Source organism: Phyllostomus hastatus, unplaced genomic scaffold (genome assembly GCF_019186645.2).
Source record: "Phyllostomus hastatus isolate PE091 unplaced genomic scaffold, TTU_PhHast_1.1 phas_contig_196, whole genome shotgun sequence".
Lineage (NCBI taxonomy): Eukaryota > Metazoa > Chordata > Mammalia > Chiroptera > Phyllostomidae > Phyllostomus > Phyllostomus hastatus.
The window spans coordinates 3319058-3339693 of NW_025333709.1; the positions used below are offsets into that span (position 1 = coordinate 3319058).

The 20636-nt window shown below is 53.3% G+C and overlaps 1 protein-coding gene across 6 annotated transcripts in view; it reads right to left on the reverse strand.

Moving 5' to 3' along the window:
- Positions 1–20636, reverse strand: part of STK32B (serine/threonine kinase 32B) — a 124195-nt gene that overhangs the window by 83530 nt on the left and 20029 nt on the right. For 4 of the 6 annotated variants that reach the window (XM_045834358.1, XM_045834359.1, XM_045834363.1 and 1 more), the window contains exon 2: positions 10235–10290. The exons of the other annotated variants lie outside the window; for them this stretch is intronic. In XM_045834358.1, the coding sequence (XP_045690314.1) occupies positions 10235–10290 (56 nt within the window). The remainder of the gene's footprint in view (positions 1–10234; positions 10291–20636) is intronic. 6 annotated transcript variants of the gene reach the window in all.

Genomic DNA, 20636 nt, shown 5'->3' on the forward strand with positions numbered 1-20636 from the left:
GGGACCGCTAACGGCACGCTCGTGTGCGCAAACCACTGGCCTCGCATAACAAGGCCGTGTGGAGTCTGGGAGGCCACCTGCATGTCCTCGCGTCCCTGCTCCGCCTCACCCAGACCCCCTCTCGAGGAACACGAAGGACTACCAGCACGTAGCTCAGTGCCGCTTGCCGCTGCCGTAGGAGCAGACCGCCTCAGGCGGTTCCATGAATGTTAACGAACTCCCTGTTCATCTGGCTCCAGCCCCCTGGCTCCTTAAGCACAGGGTGCATTGTGCATCCAGAAAAGACACCTTGGAAGCCAGCCTCTCAGGAAATTCTCCCAAAGGCCTCCTCCTCCCTCCCTAGAAGATCGTGGGGCCCTGTCCACTTCCGAGTCCACCCAGAGTGGACACTGCAGCCTGAACTCTGCTGGCGCAGAAGCAGAACGCTGGCCGGTGGGCTCCCGCATCAGGGGGAGGGCCCGAGGTGGGGGCGGGGACTAGAGGGGTGAGTGTGAGTAACGCACGTTTGCCTCTGGGGAAGTGGGCAGTCGGCCTCAGGACCCTAGTCCAGAGACAACCGGTGCCAACCGGTCACACAGATCTTCCCAGCTGATTGGTTAATTGTGAAGTTCTTTATTAATTTATATAACACACACTCATTTATACTATATATCATATATGGTCTCTGTATCATCTGTACATATGTATGTGTATACTATATGTATACATGCATATACATTGTGCAGTGGGTATGTATATACACGCACACATGTTGATGTGCACGTGTGCACACACGTGTATACTGTTATGCAAGTGTGCATTTACATGTGTGCACACACACGTGTGTATGTATCCAGCCTGCACGTATGAGGTAATATTTGCATATGTACCTATACATTGTCTAGTGGGTGCATTTATGTGCCTATACATATATGTAGGCATGTGTATACTGCTGGGGGTGCCTGTATGTACACGTGCACATGTACTGCTTAGAGCGCATGTGTGTGCACGTAAGTGCGTGTTTACAAACACTGTATACGTGTGGATAAGGTACATGCACTATTTCTGTTTCTTTGCTCTGTGCCCCATTTTTCCTCCCCCAGACGGACCCGCACCCTCACCGACTGCTGAGGACACGGTGAACAAACGTTGGTGAACAAACACTGGCGAACGGGCACAGACCTGTGTCCTCACAGCACCTGCTTCGGGAGGGAAAGACAAGCCTCCGGCCTCCGGCTCTGGGGGCGGGTTCTGCGTGGCGGGGCTTGGGGTGCACGCACCCCCGGCGCAAGCACTGGTGGAGCCAGATAGGGTCGGGGAGGCTGGCTGGGCCATGGCCCAGGCCCCCTTCTGGGTGGGGGGGGCGGGGGGCGGGACCACGCTGACTGACAGTCCTCTGGGCCACAGGGAGTGGGGAGGCGGTCTCCAATGGAAAGGGATGTTATCAGGAGAAAAGGGCCTGCATAGCAAGCAGGGAAGTGAAAAAACAACCCCCCAAAAACAAATAAACAAAAACCCCAGCTGCCACTGCAGTTCCTCATTCTTTTCCCATGTTCCAGATGAGAACATTCGGCTTCAGAGCCGCTCATCTAGGCCCCCGAGCACCCACAACTGACGCCAGGCGGAGTCAGCCTGACTCCCGAGTCTGGGCGCTTGCACCAGACAGGCGCGAATCCCTCTGCCACCCCCTTGCTGTCCCGCATTCCGCCCCAACAGGGTCAGTACAAATGCCAGCACCCTCCTGCGACAGTCAGCGGACCGCCCGCAGCGCTTCGCCCCGGGGCAGCCCCACGGAGCACGAACGTGCGCCCGGACGTCCGCCCCCTCACGTGCGCTCTCGTCTGATAACCGCGGCTACGGTCCCAGGGGAACAATGGCCTGTCTTCCTGGAAAACCATTCATAAGTGCCAGAGGGCGAACCTGCCGAAGACCGAGAGCAAAGCCGCACCACTCCACAGGAGGAGGGGGGCTTTCTCCGCCCCCACCTGGAGTTAGTGACAGTCACGCAGACTTCTGCGCGGACCGTGAGCGGCAGCGATTACCTGGCCTTCTGACCAGAGCAACGCTGCGTCCCATTGCAATGAAGTCAGTTTACAAACCTCTGAATGCCGGAGGTTGGGATACGTTCCCCGTGCATGTGGGAGTCGTCAGGAAATTGCTAGGACCCCAGAGCGACTTAAAAACACAGCCTCTAGACAGCTTGCATTTTTTGGAAGAGCCATTATAACCATATTTAACCCATTTTTGCTCCGGAACTGCAGGTTCTGAGAGCCGAAGCACCAGGCACGCCGCAGCACAGGTGTGGGCAGAAAGGGCAGGCAAACCTGTCCAAGGATGAGGGCAGAGCATAACCAACTTAAAAACGACGAGGCTGCCTGCTAACTGACTCGGGTGCGTGCCAGGGAAGGACGCAAAGGTACTCAGGACCGAAATCGTTGAGGTCGTGAGGTTAAAAGGGATGTGCCCCCACGTCTTCCACGTGGGGCCGCCTGCGCTGTGGACTAGAAGACGGGCATCGAGTTTCCTTACGTCGTGAGATGCTCACACTGAGGGTGACGAACAACAGAAGGGGAAGGCCGGATGGGGTGTTCAAATAGTCCGTGGTGGGACTTCCGGCAAGATGGAGGCACAGGTGGGTGCACCGTATCTCCACGCACAACCAAGATTAGAACAACAACAATTTAGAGCCAGAATAACACCCAGAACTGATAGAGAATTTATCTGAATGGAAGTTGGACAGCCAAGAAGTTGAAGTAGATGGGACTTATCTAAGAAAAGAAGATAAAGAAAAAACATGTATAGTAAAAGGACAGGAAACTCACAGTTATTAACAACCACGCCTAAAGCAAAACCAAAAGAAACTAAGCAAACAACCAGAACAGGAACAGAACCACAGAAATGGAGATCACATGGAGGGTTAGCAACAGGGGCATGGGAGGAGGAGAGAGGGGGAAAAGGTATGGAGAATAAGTAGCATAGATGGCAGGTAGAAAATAGACAGGGGGAGGGCAAGAATAGTATGGGAAATGGAGAAGCTAAAGAACTTATAAGTATGACCCATGGACATGAACTAAAGGAGGGAATGTGGGTGGGAGAGGGTGTGCAGGGTGGAGGTGAGTGAAGGGGGGAAATGGGACAACTGTAATAGCATAATCAATAAAATATATTTAAAAAAAATAGTCCGTGGTTGTTGTTGAAGCTCGGCCGCTATCCTCGAGATTGTAGGCGAACTTCCTGAACTCTCTGCGCCGCGCTGCTGGGAAGTGTAGGGATGAGGGGCCTCCAGCCAGCCCACGAGCTCTGCCCGAAACTCCCGCTGGCCCCCACGGATCAGCGGTAAGGAATCCGGCAGGGACGGGAAAAGCAGGCGACCGAGGTCTGTGCGCCTGCCCCAGGGGCAGAGCAGGCAGCGTGAGTCCAACCAAGTTCACTGCTTGTTAGAAGTGCATTTCCAAGACAATACAGCAGAACCCAAGGTCTCTACGACAAGATACTCACAACCTCCAGGATGTAACTACTAAAACGGCTCAACCTATAAAAAGTGGGAAAATGTGACCCTTTTTCAGTGACTCAGACGCTGGAATTAGCAGGAAGGACATTAACACAGCCTGATGACTATGACTAAGCTGCATGTTATAAAGGGCAACGCGGCACCAGCCAGTGAGAACACAGTCTACGCCGAGAGAGAGATACTCTGTAAACCAGGAACTCCCACCTACGCACACCACAGTCAAGTGGCTGAAGTCAATGACGGTTGGAAAATCTTAGAAGCAGAGAGGCAAACGTGGTACGTGGCAGGCCACGTAATAATGGTTAGGTTTCATGACTTGTCGTCAGAAACTACGGTAACCGGGTGACAGGGGTACAGAATCTGTAAAGTGATGAGGAAAACAGAGTCCACCCAGTAACCTGTGCCCGGCAGAAACAGTCTTCAAGAAAGAAAGGGAATAAATACAGTAAGTTTAGGGGGGAAAACACAAATATTCGGAAATTGAAAAACACACATGCCTAACTAATGCGTGAGTCCAAGAGAAATCAGAAAATATTGTAAACTAATAAAAACACAATACTTAAAAGTTTGTGGAATGTAGCTAAAATCGTACCTGGAAGAAATTTTATAGTTTAAAAAAATATATTTTTTAAATGTCTAAAATAATATGACCTATGGCTTCATTGTGAAAATCTTAGAATATATAAACTGAGCAAGAAATTAAGAACAAGAACACAAATTTCTAATATCAGAAATGAAAGAGGAGTTATAATTATAGATGCTACAGAAACTCAAAGGTTCATATGAGAATATTAGAAATTACTTTATGCCAACAAATCTGGCAACCTAAAGAAATTTGGTTGAATTTCTGAAAATTCAATTCCTGAAAATTACAATTTATGAAAATTCACATAAGAATATCAGAAGAGACTCACATCTATTAAAGAAATTAGCCCTGAATGGTATGGCCCAGTGGATTCAGTGCCCGTCTGAGAAGCAAAAGGTCGCCGGTTTGATTCCCGGTCCTGGTCAGGGCACTGCCTGGGTTGCAGGCCAGGTCCGCAGCTGGGGGCACCCAGGAGGCAACCGATCGATGTGTCTCTTCACACACTGATATTGCTCTCCCTCTCTTTCTCCCTCCCTCCCTTCCCCTCTCACTGAAAATAAATAAATAAAATCTTTTAAAAAGGAAATTGATCTTCGTTGTCAAAAGCCTTTCCCCAATGAACCCCTTACCCAAAAGGTTTCATTCACGCTCGTAAATCCTATCAAGCATTTAAAGAGGTGTCACACGGTCTTTCAGAAAACAGAGGAGAAAATGCCTCAACTTGTTTTGTAAAACTAGTGCAAGATCGAAAAACAAGTCCTAAAATAACTACAGAGAACTACAAGATAACTATCACAACTAATAAATTAATTAGCAAGATTTCAGAATACATGATATAAAGGTCAATTGTATTTTTATATCTAGTGATAAACAATTAATATTAAATTAAAAACAATTCCATTAAAATAGTGACCCCCCCAAAACCCCTCATAAACTATTTAAGGAAAAAATTAATACAAAACAAGGGCAAAGACCCTGCCCATAAATGAAAGAATCTCCAATAATAAGTGAAGGAAAAATAGAGAGATATGCCATGTTTGTCCATTAGAAGCCGCAGTGCTGTTAAGATACCAACTGTATTCAAATTGATATATAAAGCCAATGTAATCCCAATTATAATCCCACCCATCTATTTTATTTTAGAAATTGACATGCAATTTCAAAATGTGTATGCAAATCCAAAGACCTAGAACATCCAAACAATCTTGGAAAAGAATAAAGTTGGAGGATTTACGCTACCTGATCTCAAGACTTATTGTAAATTACGACAGTCTGGCACTTGGATGAGCAGGCAAGGTCAACAGGACAGGGCCCAGAAGGGGAGCTCCCGCGTGCCCAAGGCACCCGCTCTTCACAGGGACCCCAACTTGGTCTGACATGCACAGGAAAGCCTTTTCAAGAAACGGGTATGCAGCCCTGGCTGGCGTAGCTCAGTGGATTGAGTGCAGGCTGCGAACCAGTGTCGCAGGTTCGATTCCCAGTCAGGGCACATGCCTGGGTTGCAGGCCATGACTCCCAGCAACCGCACATTGATGTTTCTCTCTCTTTCTCCCTCCCTTCCCTCTCTAAAAATAAAAATAAAACAAAACAAAAAAAAAAGAAATGGGTATCCACATGCAGAAAAAAAAAAAAGAACCTCAACCCTTACTTCACATCATACAAAAAACTTAATTCAAAAATATAATTCCAAAAGTTTAATTCCAAAACTATAAACTAATCCATAAAGCTTTTATAAAGGAAACATAGGAAAGTATCTTTGTGACTCGAGCATATTTCCTGGAGCCAAGTTTGCTTACACAAGTCACGTAAAGCAATAACCGTGAAAGGGAAAATTCAGTAAATTAGACCTCATCAAAACGTAAAAGGCCTGCGCGCCCAAACACACCACTAATAACATTAGTGGGTGAGCCACAGCTCACGAGAACAGTCTCAGACCTGACACACGACTGGTAGCCGAATATAGATATCCCACACCTGAATAACAGTAACACAACCCAATTTTTAAAAATGGCAATAAGTTTTGAGCAGAAACTGCACAAACGATGATGTATGACTGGTCATTAAGCACATGAAAAAATGTGCATCACCATTTCTTGTTAGGGAAATGCTAATTAAAACCGCAGGGAGACACTACGGAACACCCAGAACACCCCCAGCGGAAAGCACCGACGGCACCAGATGCCGGCGAGGGTGTGCAGCAGACGGCGGCCTCGGCGGGAGCGTGAATCGGTGCCGCCACACTGCACAGCCTTTTGGCAGTTCCGTGCACAACTAAATAAACACCTACTCTGTACCGAGCAATGCCAATTCCGGATATTAACCCGTGAGAAATGGAATTGTGTGTTCTCAAAAAAGACTAGAAATTGTCACAGCAACTTTCTGCAAAATCACAAACACTAGAAACAGTCGTGGAGTCCATGGTGATGAAGACGGATTCACAAACTGTAATGTGTTCACACAGCGACTGCCAACCCTTTTCATCTCACGCCACACACAGACTAACTACTAAAATTCTGCGGCACGCCCAAAAATTTATTTTTGGCCAATTTGATTAAAAAAAGAGGTATGATTTTGATTTGTTCACACTGGACGGCTATTGTTGTGTTGGCTGTTGTCATTTTTTACTGGACAATCCAAGGGAAAAGAGGTCCATGCCCCTGTATAGTCAGGCATTGCCTGACTTAGAAATTCTTGGGGCACACGGGTGGAAATCGCTGGGTTGATAGGATGGAATATTATTCATCAGTGACAAGGATAAAGTGCTGGTAGGTAACGACATGGATAAACCCCCCAAAACATTGTGATGCAAATCATTATGCAAAATACTATGAAGCCACATTTAAGTGCTTATTGCATGGTCTCATCTCTGTTAAGTTCTAGAGCAGGCAACTCTAGTCTGTGGAGGATGGCGGGGTCAGCACAGCTGAGTTCTGGCCGGTAAGGGTGGACAGGGGACTCTGGGTGATGGTAATATTCTATATCTCGGTGGGTGCTCACGTGACACAGGTGGATGCATTTCTAAAACACAGCTGAAAACGTGAGGTTTGTGCATTTCACTGTATGTGCTTTTACAGCAACAGAAAAACTATAGACAAATCTCTGTGCTGAAACAATTGGGGTAAGTGTACAGATATTTGCGATTTACTATAAAAATGCATAAAAAGATGGGTTGATGGATGAACAGAATAGGTGTTTCATTAAGTAAGCTTGGTAAATGTTAATTGTAGAATGTGGAGGGTGGATTCGGATGGGCATTGGCTATAAAACCCCTTCAACTTTGCTGTATGTTTGCAAATTTTCACAGTGAAGTGTTAGAAAGTATTATAGTACATAGACATCTGGTCAACCCTGCCCTCTACAGAGAGGGTCAGTTTTGAAGTCTGAGTTTTGTATCCTCCAAACTTGCCCCTATATACCCATTCCTCCTGGGCTTTCTTCCATCTGTGTTTTTCAGACTGGACTTTAATTGTGTTCATTTCTCTGCCTCCTGCATGTATCTGAGAGATCCCCAAAAGCAGACACCATACCTGGTTCATTTTTGTAACCTCAGAACCTAGAACAGGATCCGAACGACGTGATCCTCCACACAGTGAGTGGGAGGAAGGAAGGAAGGAAGGAAGGAAGGAAGGAAGGAAGGATAGGTGGATGGATGACGGATGATGGATGGATGGAAGGAAGAAAGGAAAGAAGGATAGATGGATGGATAGAAGGATGGATAGATCGATGGAAGGATGGATGGATGGTGGATGGTGGGTGGATGGATGGATGGATGGATGATGGAAGGAAGGAAGGAAGGAAGGAAGGAAGGAAGATGGATGGAAGGATGGATGGAAGGATGGGTGGATGGATGGATGATGGAAAGAAGGAAGGAAGGAAGGAAGGAAGATGGATGGAAGGATGGATGGAAGGATGGGTGGATGGATGGATGGATGGATGATGGATGGAAGGAAGGAAGGAAGGAAGGAAGGAAGGAAGGAAGATGGATGGAAGGATGGATGGATGGATGGAAGGATGGGTAGATGGATTGATGATGGAAGGAAGGAAGGAAGGAAGGTGGATGGATGGATGGATGGATGGAAGGATGGATGGAAGGATGGAAGGATGGATGGATGGATGGATGGATGGATAGATGGATGGATGGAAGGATGGGTGGATGGATAGATGGATGGATGGAAGGATGGGTGGATGGATGGATGGATGGATGATGGAAGGAAGGAAGGAAGGAAGGAAGGAAGATGGATGGAAGGATGGATGGAAGGATGGATGGAAGGATGGGTGGATGGATGGATGATGGAAGGAAGGAAGGAAGGAAGATGGATGGATGGAAGGATGGATGGAAGGATGGATGGAAGGATGGGTGGATGGATGGATGATGGAAAGAAGGAAGGAAGGAAGGAAGGAAGATGGATGGATGGATGGAAGGAAGGAAGGAAGGATGGGTGGATGGATGACAGATGATGGATGGAAGGAAGGAAGGAAGGAAGGAAGGAAGGAAGGAAGGATAGGTGGAAGGATAGATCGATGGAAGGATGGATGAAGGATGGATGGATGGTGGGTGGATGGATGGTGGATGGATGGAAGGATGGGTGGATGGATGGATGGATGGATGATGGAAGGAAGGAAGGAAGATGGATGGATGGAAGGATGGATGGAAGGATGGGTGGATGGATGGATGGATGGATGATGGATGGTTGAATCCCTGGATGGCAGAATGAATCAATGGATGAACGGATAAAAGAATGAAGACACCAGCCTGAGCTGGCTAACTTTATATCAGTTGTACACAAACTACCAACAACAGAATTAGAGAAAACTCAACAACAAGGCTCCTGCTACACAGAACTGTGTGGTTTTCCGGAAGAATGAGTGCTGTGAAAGATCATGAGCCTCGCCCAGCCTCGTCCCACCGCTTATCAACGGTGACATGTCACACGTGACGAGATGCTCTGGGAACTGAAATGCGCACCACAGCCCTGCCTGTCCCAGTGCCACCCGTATGCCCGAACAAAGGCGCCCCCCCCATGCAAGAACCAGGCACGCCCACTGCTACTGCCTCCCTCCAAAAAGCACATCTAGTTCAAGCCTCCTCTCCCCGCTCCCTGCGGCCTGGGAGGGAGGGGCCCTGCGCAGGGAGGGGAGCAACGCTGACCGGGCGCTGGTTTGGTTTCGTGCCGGGAACGGCGCTGCTTAACCTCATCGATTTATCACAACAGCCAGGTGTGAGCGCCACGGACAGGGCCACTGCCCACGCCCTGCACGCTCATAAGCCCTCGCTGACTGACTGACTCCGGGGGTGGCAGCCGCCCCAAGGGAAACCCCTGTTTGCCCGAGGACACTGTGTAAGGACGAGATGCCCCTTACCAACACAGACTGCTCCTTGAGCTGCCCTCTGACCCACAGCCCGGTGGTGACACAGGTGGACACATCTGGGTCAGGGGGACAGACACGGGAGTGAGGAAACGAGGTGCAAGGGCACAACAAAAGCCTTACACAAGAACGAAAATCTGCAGCGTGCTACATGTGGGTGCCTCCTGAGGACATGACCCCACTGCGTGACTCCACGTAAACGAGGGGTCCAAAACAGTCAAGGTCACAGAACCAGGGGCTGAGTCAGGGAAGGCCCCTGGGGACACGGCAAGTCACTAACTAGCGGGCACAGAGTTCAGTGGAGCGGGACGGAGGGCCCCGGGGACCCGCTGCAGTGCACCGCGTCCACAGTCGGGGGGTGACGCGCCGCACACTAAGTTTCGGTGGGAGGGTGGCTCTCACGTCAAGTGCTCTTTCCAAACAGAATTTTTAAATGAAATGCCTGCGGCGCAGCAAGGAGCTGATGTTGGCCATCTCGTGGGTTTGTGGGTTTTTTCCACTTTCCTCATTTAGATCCTCGAGGGAGAAATGGCATTAGAGCTCTTGAAATAATTACCGCTGTGCTTCACCTAGCCAGGGCTGCCGTGGTAACTTAATTTGCAGAATGAAATCACAGCGGATCCGAAGGAAAGCATTCAGACTTCCTCTCACACGTCAGACGTGGCGGGTCCAGAGCGTTCTGTCGAACCGCGCCCAGCGGCCGGCAGGAAACCAGACACACCGACCCGCGCCCAGCAGGCGGGACTTGCGTCCCTCGCTGCTGGGATTTTTTTGAGATCCATCATTCTTACCTTTCCAAAACTCCCCTTCCCAATGGCCCGCAGAATCTGAAAATGGTCAAAGTTGACTGCAAAAGAGAAAGGGGGGAGGGGAGAAACAAGTCAGACACGCCACAGCTCGTACTGGCTCCCAGAAGTCCTTACCTACGTGCCTACCCATGTATCCCACACGGCTACCGGTTTCCGTGGCGTTCATTCGTGGTAGAAGCGCCCCACTGCAGAGTGGGCGCTCTCAGCATTTCCCGCCCCCACCCCCACCCCCACGGCAGCAAACGCTTCCCCAGCGGGTCCGGGGCGGGAGGGATGACAGAGAGCGCCTTGCACACTTGGACTGCCAGATCCTGGTACGTGCCGCGGTCCCCTCCGCCAGGATGACCTCCCCCCACGCCTGGTCCCCATCTCGTCCACCTGGCACGCTTAGCTCATGCACACAGAACGCAACTATCCTGCCCCAGTGTGCGAGAAGCTCATCCCACTTCCTTTATAGAACCTTGGAGCCTGCAATTGCCGCGAGCACTTCACGGTCCCTTCCCGCTTGGATGCCAGCCCGCGCCCTGGCATCCTGAGCTCCCGGAAGGCGAGGGCCATGAGCCCACGCCCTCCTCCCAGGTCACCCTGCCTCGTCCCCGCCTCCATGCCGTAGCCCTTGCTGTTTCAGCGCCTCACTCCGGTCTGGCTTCTCTCCACACCCCTGCAAGTAGAGCGAGGTGCGGCTGCACACTGAAGGCTGTGGACACCCCTCTGAGAGCTAAGTCAGGATGACAGAGGTCCTGGCTGGTGTGGCTCAGTGGATTGAATGCCGGCCTGTGAACCGAAAGGTTGCTGGTTCTATTCCCAGTCAGGGCACATGGGTAGGTTGCGGGCCAGGTCCCCAGTTGGGGGCGCTTGAGAGGCAAGCAGTCGATGTATCTTTCACACATCAGTGTTTCTTTCCCTCTCTTTCTCCCTCCTTTCCCCTCTGAAAATAAATAAATAACATTGTTCAAAAACATCCCTTTGACTTATGCTAAATTAAATGAATTAATAGCTAGTCATTAAATACCTAGATCATCTTTTAAAAATTCCTCCTTGTATATGTCGGGTATTCATCATCTCGAGACCGTAGGCTTCAGCTCCCAGGACCAGATCCCCGGCGGTGAGGCCGGCCTGGCGTCGGAGTCTGGCGAACAGCCCAGGGCCGCTCTCGACAGGCAGGGGCCGAGGGGGGGGGTCTGGGGCTGCGGCATACGGACAGCACTAATCACCCCACTTCTTCCCCACTCCGCGACCCTCCTCCCCTGCGAGGTGTCCTGCTGGCTCCAGCGCTGAAGGCCATCTCCCCACTACTGCCTCTCTGTCCGGCCCCCCCCGCAGTGACCGGAAGCCGCCGACGGGGGGCTGGCAGGCTGGACCCGCGCCAGGCCGGGGAAAGGGCCTGTGCGTGTGTCCACTTCCCGTCCTGCTAGTCCACCTCCAGCCCAGGGACACGGCCGGGCTCCCTGGGGGACCAGGAGACACGGGCAGCCCCTGCAGCCCGCCTGTCCCTGGCGAAGTGGTCTCACACTGACCACCAGCCGGTCCCCAGACGAGGGACAGTGTCCAGCCGGGGGCAGCAGAGCCAACCCACAGACCAGCGAGGGTGCTGAGGCTTGCAGATGTGAGCCACGGGCTCGGGCGTGGGGGCTGCGTGGCAGCACTGACCGTGAGGCGCAGGGGGAGAGGGAGGAGGAGGGATGGGGGAGGGGAGAGGAAAGGCAGGGAGGGAGGGAGGCAGCCACAGGCTCACGGACTCTCTGCAGAAGGGCGACACGGCACAGCCACGGGACAGCTTCACCCAGTCTAGTTCGCCCTCCTTCCCCGTGCCTGGCGTGTGGCAGGCACTCGGTCACACCTGCTGAGGAAGCGGACGTTGTCTGTTCGCTTTGGCCAGCCCCCTGGCAACCCCTGGAGCGGCCGGGCTCCTCTCGCCCCCGACCCTGCCTCCCGCTCCCCAGCTCTCTGGGAAGCGCAGCCGTGTGGTCCGCTTCCCCAGCCTCCGCCCAGCTCTCTCCCTGACACACAGAGACTTCCTGGCACCACCCTGTGATGGTCAACGCTACGTGCCAACCTGGTTGGGACACGAGGTGCCAGGTGTTCGTCGAAATGCCACTCTGGGTGTGCCTGGGAGGGAGCTTCTGGGTGACGGTAACGTCCGAATCGGCAGACTGGGCGAAGCAGACGGCCCTCCGCAGGGTGGGTGGGCCACATCCCATCCGTGGAAGGCCCGCGGTGGGCGTGGGGAGGCTGATTCTCCTCCGAGGACTCGAGAATTCTTCCGGCTGACTGCTCGAGCGGGGAAACCAGCTGTCTCCGACTCGAAAGGAAACGTCAGCTCCTCCTGGGTCTCCTCCGGCCTGCTGGCTTTCACACCGAACCGGACGCCGTGGGCGCCCCGGGTCTCCAGCTTTCTGACCGTACATCACGAGACTTAGCCTTCTGAGCCAGTTCCTTAGAATACATCTCTATCTATCCATCCGTCCATCCACCCACCCATCCTATTGGTCCCGCTTCTCGGTACTCCCCGACCAACACAAACTCACAGCTGACGGGGGTGCCCACCCACCGCCCCTCGGTCCTTACCACCACCACCCCCACACACAATGCGAGCCTCGGCACCTCTTCCTGGTGGGCTGTCTCTGGAGCCCGGCCTGGGGTCTGCCCTGCACGTCGGGTGGGGAATAGCCCGAACGGAAGGGACGCCGGGAGCAGCCCTCCCCCCTGACTGACGGGCACGGCTGGACCACTGTCCTGCGTCTCAACCACAGAGCGAGGACTCCGGGGTGTGCTCCGCACTGCACCCCACAGCCTGCAGGCGCCCACAGTGGCACCTGCTGCCTTACTAGCAGTAAGGTGACTGCTGGTAAGGTAACTGGTGGTAACACACACCTTACTAGCGGCCTTCCCTTCCCCGCCCTCCCGGGAACCTGGGAGCACCCCTAACGGACTGTCACTACTGGCCCGTGGATCCTCACGTCAGGGTCTGCGTCTAGGGAGACCCAACCTAAGACCCAACCCCACCCAGGGGGCCCACGCACGCCCGTCATTTTTTAGCTCAGGGCCCAGCCCCCTTCCTTCCCAGCGTCATCACGTTCTCTCAGTTTCAAGAATTCATTTGTTAGCTCACTGCCCCTCTGTGACAAGGGCCCTTGTCCGTCTGCGTGTCCTGTGGGTCTCGCGGGAAGTGGCTGTGCAATTAATATTTCACGGGCCCCTGTCAAGAAACGAAGGAAGGAAGGACTCGCCCTGGACAAGCGTCTTGTCCCCTGGCCTCGGCCCCCTCGGCGGGAGGAGGGGCACCTGCCTGCCTTGGTGTCGGAGGGACAGTGCAGCGTGTGGCTCTGCTGCCAGGCAAGGCTCCGGATAGAAGCGTGGCTGCATTCGTGCGACAAGGCGGCCGGGACGGCGTGGCGATTAGGAAGGAAGACAGCGGGGGAGGAGTCTGCGGCCAGGGCCTAGGCTAATGACGGGGTGCCGCCCGAACTCGGGGAGCGTCTGCATGCAAACGGCCTTTTCAGGGTTCCGTTCTTCAAGACTAATGAGTGTGTCAGGCTTGAACATAACGATTCCCTGCTAATTACTGTTTTAGTCACCCCTCCCCCCCACCGTCTTGGCTCAAGCTTTCCGCTTGAGAGTCCGGGAGGGAGACAGATGCCCCTGCGTCCCAGGGCGGACGAGCCTCGGCAGTCTTGAGGAGGAACAAGGTCAGAGGCGTCCGGGTGCCACGTCCGAGGTGCCAAAGGCAGGCGGGCCAAGGCCGTCCATCACCCGCCCTGGGCCCGAGGACAAGGAGAGAGAGAGAGAGAGAGGGGACAGGGTCCGAAACAAAGCCAGCTCACACGCACGCAGCCCGTGCCTCTGCGAGAGGGGGCGAGCACTCGGTGCTGTCGGCGAAGGGTGGTTTAGGGAGATTGCTGCAGGACGGACCCCGATACTGACCGCGTCTCCGGTGTCCGTGACGGGGCAGTCCCCTCCCACAAGGAGTCTGGGGTTGGCCGCCGGCCTTGCTCCGGCCAAAAGGGGTGACAGCAAGTGTGACAGAAGCAGAGACTGAAAAGGGCTTTCGCGTGATGACGTGCCCCCTCGTGCCCCCGGCATCTCTCGGATCCCCGCCGCCCTGTGAAGCGGCCCCAGCGACCCTGCCACGAAATGACGAACCCCAGGGACAGGGGCCCCCGCCCAGCCAGCAGCTGGCTGCCCCGAGTGGGCCTCGGCCCACATGGCTGATGGGCCATGTTGTGACCCAAACCAGCGGTAGCTGTTGTGAGGGACGGAGTTTGAGGTGGCTTTTGTTACACAGCGACCGCGGAGCTGCCCCCATGGCCTTCAGTGAACGGTCGTGAGCCCCCTGGGAATAAACACCGTCCTCTTCCCCCACCCGGACATCCAGCCAGCTCCAGACAGACGGCAAATCAGCGCTGAAAGGTAAAAATGTAACCCTGTGGAAGGTTATAGCTGAGAAAGTCTTTGTGTCTTGTCAGAAGTAAGGGTTTTTTAAAACAAGACACAAAATGTGTCTAGCCAATAAAGAGGACAAACTTATTATGTGGGCTACATTCAAGTAACCATTTCTGTTCACTGAAAGATACCATTAGGAATGAACAGAGTGTGGAAAATGTTTATAATGTATGTAACTGATAAGTGATTCTTTTTTTTTTGTTCGCATGTACATTTGATAAATGGTTCGTATTCAAAACACATCAAACACATAAAAACCAGTAAGGGAGATAACCCAATCTGAGAAATAATTGGCAAAAACCTTGAACAGACACTTCATAAAAGGAGTAGCAAGTGATCATTTACATATGAAAATGTGCTCAATTTCACCCTGTCTCGGAGCGCTATAAATTGAAATTACAACAAAATGTCATTACACAACCCACCAGAATTTCTAAAATTGCAAAGAACTACGAAGAATACTAAATGCTGGCAAAGAGGTGGAACAGTTAGAATTCTCACATATCGCCAGCGGGAGCTTCAATTAGTTAAAAATCCACTTTGCAAAACCACTGGACTGTGCCGGTCAAAGCCGAGCGCTCGCACGTGAGCTGGCAATTCCACACCAAAGGGCACATCCCCGGAAACTGCGGGGACAGCGAGCGCCACGTCGAGACACACAGAGGGCGGTGCCAGCCCCACACTGAAAACAACCGCACCCCCGCCGGGAGCCCGCCCAAGAGACTGCGATCTGTTCCCAAAGTGAGGTACCACGGGCCAACGGTGCCAACCACGGCACGGAATGCGGGTGATCCCCAGAAACGACGTGGAATGAAAAAGTCGCACATGCGCAGAGATACCCCATGGGGTTGCTTCTGTAAGTTCCAAGCCAGGAGGAAAGGAAAGGAAGGTGAAGGCAGGGCTTACCTCTGGGAGCTGGTGAGTGGGAGAGGGAGCACAGGGTGGGGGGGAGTTCTTGGGGCCTCGTGACACATGTACTGATGCGTGCGGTGACCACGTAGGTGTGCTCGCCCGTGACGACGACCTCGTGCCGCACATACTGTTGGAACGACAATCTGCACACATGTTATGCTTCAGTAAAAATGTATATAAAAAATGAGACCGTGTCCCTGGCTGGCGTAGCTCAGTGGATTGAGCGCAGGCTGCAAACCAAAGAGTTTGTTGCAGGTTCGATTCCCAGTCAGACCACATACCTGGGTTGCAGGCCACGGCCCCCAGCAACCGCACATGGATGTTTCTCTCTCTCTCTCCCCCTCCCTTCCCTCTCTAAAAATAAATAAATAAAATCTAAAAAATAAATGAGGCCACCATTTATAAAAATGCATGTAATTTATGAAAGCAAAACTCATAATGGGCCTCAAAAAAAGGAACGAAACCCAAGTAATGACACTGGAATATGCAAAGACACCAACCCTCCTGAAACGTGGTGAAGAAAGGGAAAGACCTGGGCGTTTATTCTGCCGTTCTCCAGTGACCTGTGCTCCAGGGGAACCGCAGAGCGAAGAGGACGAGGTAGCGTTCTTCTGCTTCTTAAACACCGAGGAAGTGGTGGGGTTACAGTTTGCCACTGGCAAATTCCTCAGCGGACACCCAGTTCTGGCCCTGGTGGCCCATAGGCAGTTGCTCACTGGGCGGGAGGCTGACGAGAGGTTTTTGCAGGAAAGGGACCAGGTCGTCACGACCCGACCCGCTGACCCGCCCTGGCGTCTCTCACAGTGACACGCCCACACCTAGCAGCGAGGCACAGCTCCACCGGCGAGGAGTGTGCGCCCCCAAATATTAAACCTACATCCAACCTGTGCTTTGTATTTTAGAGCTGACAGCACACCTAAGGTCCGGAGGAATGCATTAAATGACACCACAAGGAAGCAGGGACAAAATCCAGTACATGGAACCTTTTTCAGAAAAACCTACCTCCTTCTCAAGTACACAGCGTGAAAAAGTAACGTGAAGAGAAAGGACTCTGGCAGGCTCACAGAGACAAAGAAAACGCAGAGACATCGAGATAAGAAGCAGACCGGAGGGAGCTGTGTTTGAATCCCCACGTCAGCCGTCAGCAGAAGGCACGTGCTGGGCGACGGAGAAGATTTGAATACGGACGGAGTGATGTGGACCGCTGTTCACTGCATTGCGTGTAACGCCGACTTCGATCTTGCGCTGGCGTCGAAAATCCGTCCCAGGCGGGTGGCAGATCTGGGCGTGCGTGGTTAAACCCTAAATTTCCCGGAGAAAACCGGGAACATAGTGAACGTCCTTAACGTGGTAACGGTTAACCACCGAAAACTTTAAACGCACTTCACGTTTAATGTTCAAGCTTCAGAAACGTCCCCGCTGAAGCTGGGAATCAGAGAAGGATGCCCTCTGTGACTGGTGTTGCCCAACAGTTCAGTCTTGGGGGGGGCAGTATCCCCAGTACCCACTGGGGGGCGCCTTCACCACCTCAGAGCAGGCCAGGACTCTGCAGCACCCGCCATGAAAGGACAGGCTGACAAATGGAATCCAAGAGTATCTGTTCATCGAAAGGCACCATTCAGAGAGTAAAATGCACGACGCAGGGCAGGAGGAGACACTTCTATCACGCCGCTGAGACCTCCACGCAGGGCGCACACCCAGAGTAGGCAGAGAACACGAGAAAGACAGAAACTCGTAGAAAAGTTGGCACAGAATTGAGATGCACGTCGTAGAAGGACATCTCAATGGAAATACGCCCGTGAAAAGGCATTCAACAGCACGAGCAAAGGAAAATGGAAATTCAACTGCCGTAAATTGTCACCGCACACCTACGGGAACAGCTGAGATAAGAATGACAATGGCAACAGTCAGAGAGGAGGGGAAGGAGCAAGGGGACCCTCCTTACCCAGGGGTGGGGGGTGTCACCTGGCTGTTGTGCTAACCATAGGTATCCAGGCCGAACAGAGAAGCACAGCGTACTATACACACGCGAGGGACCACAGCGAAAGGAAAGGCGAACTAAAGCTACAGAAAACAACAGTGTCAAGCAGCCAGAAGCAAACGAACATATATTCCTTGACGCTGTTTCACACAAGGTTTGCAGACAGGCGACACTAATCCATGGTGTTAGAGTTCACGACCAGCTCCCTCAGGGTGGGGGGGGGTCGGGGGTGGCGGTGGGAGGGTAGGTGGGCTCCCGTCGATGGTCTTGTGTTCGATCAACGTTGATCACGGGGTTGCACCCCCTTTCGGAAAACGTGCCGGCCTTTGTGCTAAGTTCTTTGTGCTGGCACATAAGCAACTCTGGCACGTCAGATGCATGCTGGCCGACAGCATATCACGGTGAGCCCTCTCCTCCTGCATGCTGGCGGGGCCAGTCAGGAGAAACACCAGCGACTCTGATAATGACCGTGTGTCCCGCTCGCTCCCTGTGCCCGGGACTCTGCTGGGCCCTCCGCGTGCCGTGGACCATCTGAGTCCCACGGCGACCACACCAGGTCGATCCACCCGCTGTGTCCCACAGAGGAGGGCGCAGAGGCACGATGGCGTGCAGGGACCTGTCCGGGGTGGCTGAGCTAAGAGGTGGTTGTATCAGGACAGGGCAGGGGCGGTGTCCGCCCCCCAGTCCTTCCCCCCAGCGGGGGAGATGCCTGACGCAGAGTGAGCCCGCCACAGTCAGCACGACCACGTCCCGGTGTGCGAGAACCAGGACGCTCGTGAGAACCACCGGGGACAGGAAACTGAGGCGGCGCTGGAAAAACACGGACGGTCCCCAGCCAACGGGACTCAAGGTTACTTTATCGATAAACAGCGAAGGAATGAACTAAGACCTGTTCTACCCGAGGGCCCGGGTGTTAACCACCACCCAACACGTAGGAGGATGCACGCATGAGACTGAACTGCACCGGCCCGGGCGTGCGCTAAAAAGCACGCTCCCCGACGTGAACCCACAGCCGTCCGCACCAGACAGGGGTTCCAGCTGAGACGCCATCATCACGCAGCCTGTGACTCAGCGCTGGGCAGTGGAAATGCAAATTAAAGAAGTGCTTCTGTTAAAAAAGTCTTTCAGAAGACGAAGTCTTTATAGTCTGTAATTGGGGAACAGATGGGATTAAGCTTCTTATTCTACCAGAGACGATGATAAAGGGATCGTTTCTATCGTTCCACTCCCGAAGAAAATGACAGGTTCCAACGAACTTTCCTACCAATAATGGTCTTAATTATCTATCCCCTTTTGTGAGCCAAATGTCTTTTCTACTGGCGTCAACAAAAGAGGTAATTTTAGTTTTCATTTCTACTTTCTTTTCTGCCTCCTCCTTCGCCGCCTCTCCTCCCTCCTTCCCCACCCCAATGCTCTCTCCTCCGGGAAGACACAGACTCGGGATTCGGAGCACCGGACTCACGCTGCGCGGGGCAGCCCCTCCCGGGAGGCCACACGGCGTGCCCCACGTCTTCCCACGAGGACAGCAGCTCCGGGCTGACAGCAAGCTTGTCCTCTTGCGCCTGCGCTCTTACGGGACCATCTCTGTGATTGGTGGCTGTCTTCTCCCGGCTTGAACACCTCCTGTGGCCCGTGACAGTGGCCCATCCGCCTGTCTAGAGGATGTTCGTTTTGGCCGTGTACTTCAGAGCACAGTCACCAAGAACCCAGGGGTCTCTGAGCACGCCGGCTTTGCTTCGCTGCTGTGTGACCTTCCGCAAGTAGCTCACCCTCTCTGGGCCTTGCACCAGAAGTTATAGTCGGAAATGCTGTGATTTCTATTTGGCCTATTCTGTGTTTTTTTTCTTTAAAGAACTGAGTGAGACACTAACTTTTAAAATCTGAACATTTCCCATAAAAATGCAGAGATCTGGCTGCTTCGGAAAAGCAATCATCGGCCCACCCCAGCCCAGGTGTCTGAAGGGCAAGCATGGGCTGGAGCTCGGTGGCGGCGGCCCACGCTGGCCGGGACAGGCCCTCCTGAGAACCCGGGAGCCGTCCGGCCGTTCCTGCGACTTCTGTCCCCCGAAGGTGGCTGAGATGGGGACCGTGAGTCACACACGTGCAGCACAGCGCCCACCCTGTCGACAGGAACTGTGTTCCCAGGCCTTTCCCTTTGCCCGCAGTGTTCTCCCAGCCAACTCCACCTTTAGAAACTGCAGCCAGCCTTCAAGGCCAAGCGCACAGACCACCCTCTCCACACAGCTTCTGCCACAAAAAAAGCCAAACCACCGTGCAAGTGCTGTGAGCAAGACAGCCGATCCCGTTAAACGGGACTTCATACAGACGGAGCCACAGTCCGACAAGAAACACGGTCTTCAGAATGACTGAGGCTCAGCTCTCAGCTCTGCCATTTTTTAAAAAAATTGTATTTATTTATAGAGAAAGTGGGGGAGGGAGGGAGAGAGGTCAAGAACCATCGATGTGTGAGAGAAACATCGATCCATTGCCCCTCACATGCCCCCAACCGGGAACCTGGCCCACAACCCAGGCCCCTGCCCTGGCCGGGAATCGAACCAGCGACCTTTCAGTTTGCAGGATGACGGCCCAACCCACTGAGCCACGCCAGTCAGGGCACGGCTCTGCCACTTGTGAGCTGGGCCCGTCCCTTACTTTCCCAGTCTCCCCTTCTCCGGAGTGGGAATAAAAGCGCTTCCTGGGGTCTCGGAGATGGCTGGGTGAGCTTCCACCAGGCGTGCACCGGACACATAGCCGGAGCGCAGTGACTGCCAGTCCGTTCGCCCTTTGCGACCCGGCAGCCCCAGGGGAGTAACCTCCCCGACGTCATCGGGGAGCACGTGTTAAAAATCCCAGAACTGACACTCACTCCTGCTCCTGGCCGTCTCGCCCCCCAGGCCCCTCCCACAGCACCGCAGAAGGTACCCAACTGCAGGGGGGAGGGGCGGCCAACACACCCCTTCGCGTCACCTCAGGAGGACCTCGCGCTGTCCCCAGCCAGCCCCCGCAGGTGCCACAGACGCCACGTTTCTCAGAGCCGCCGCACCAGAA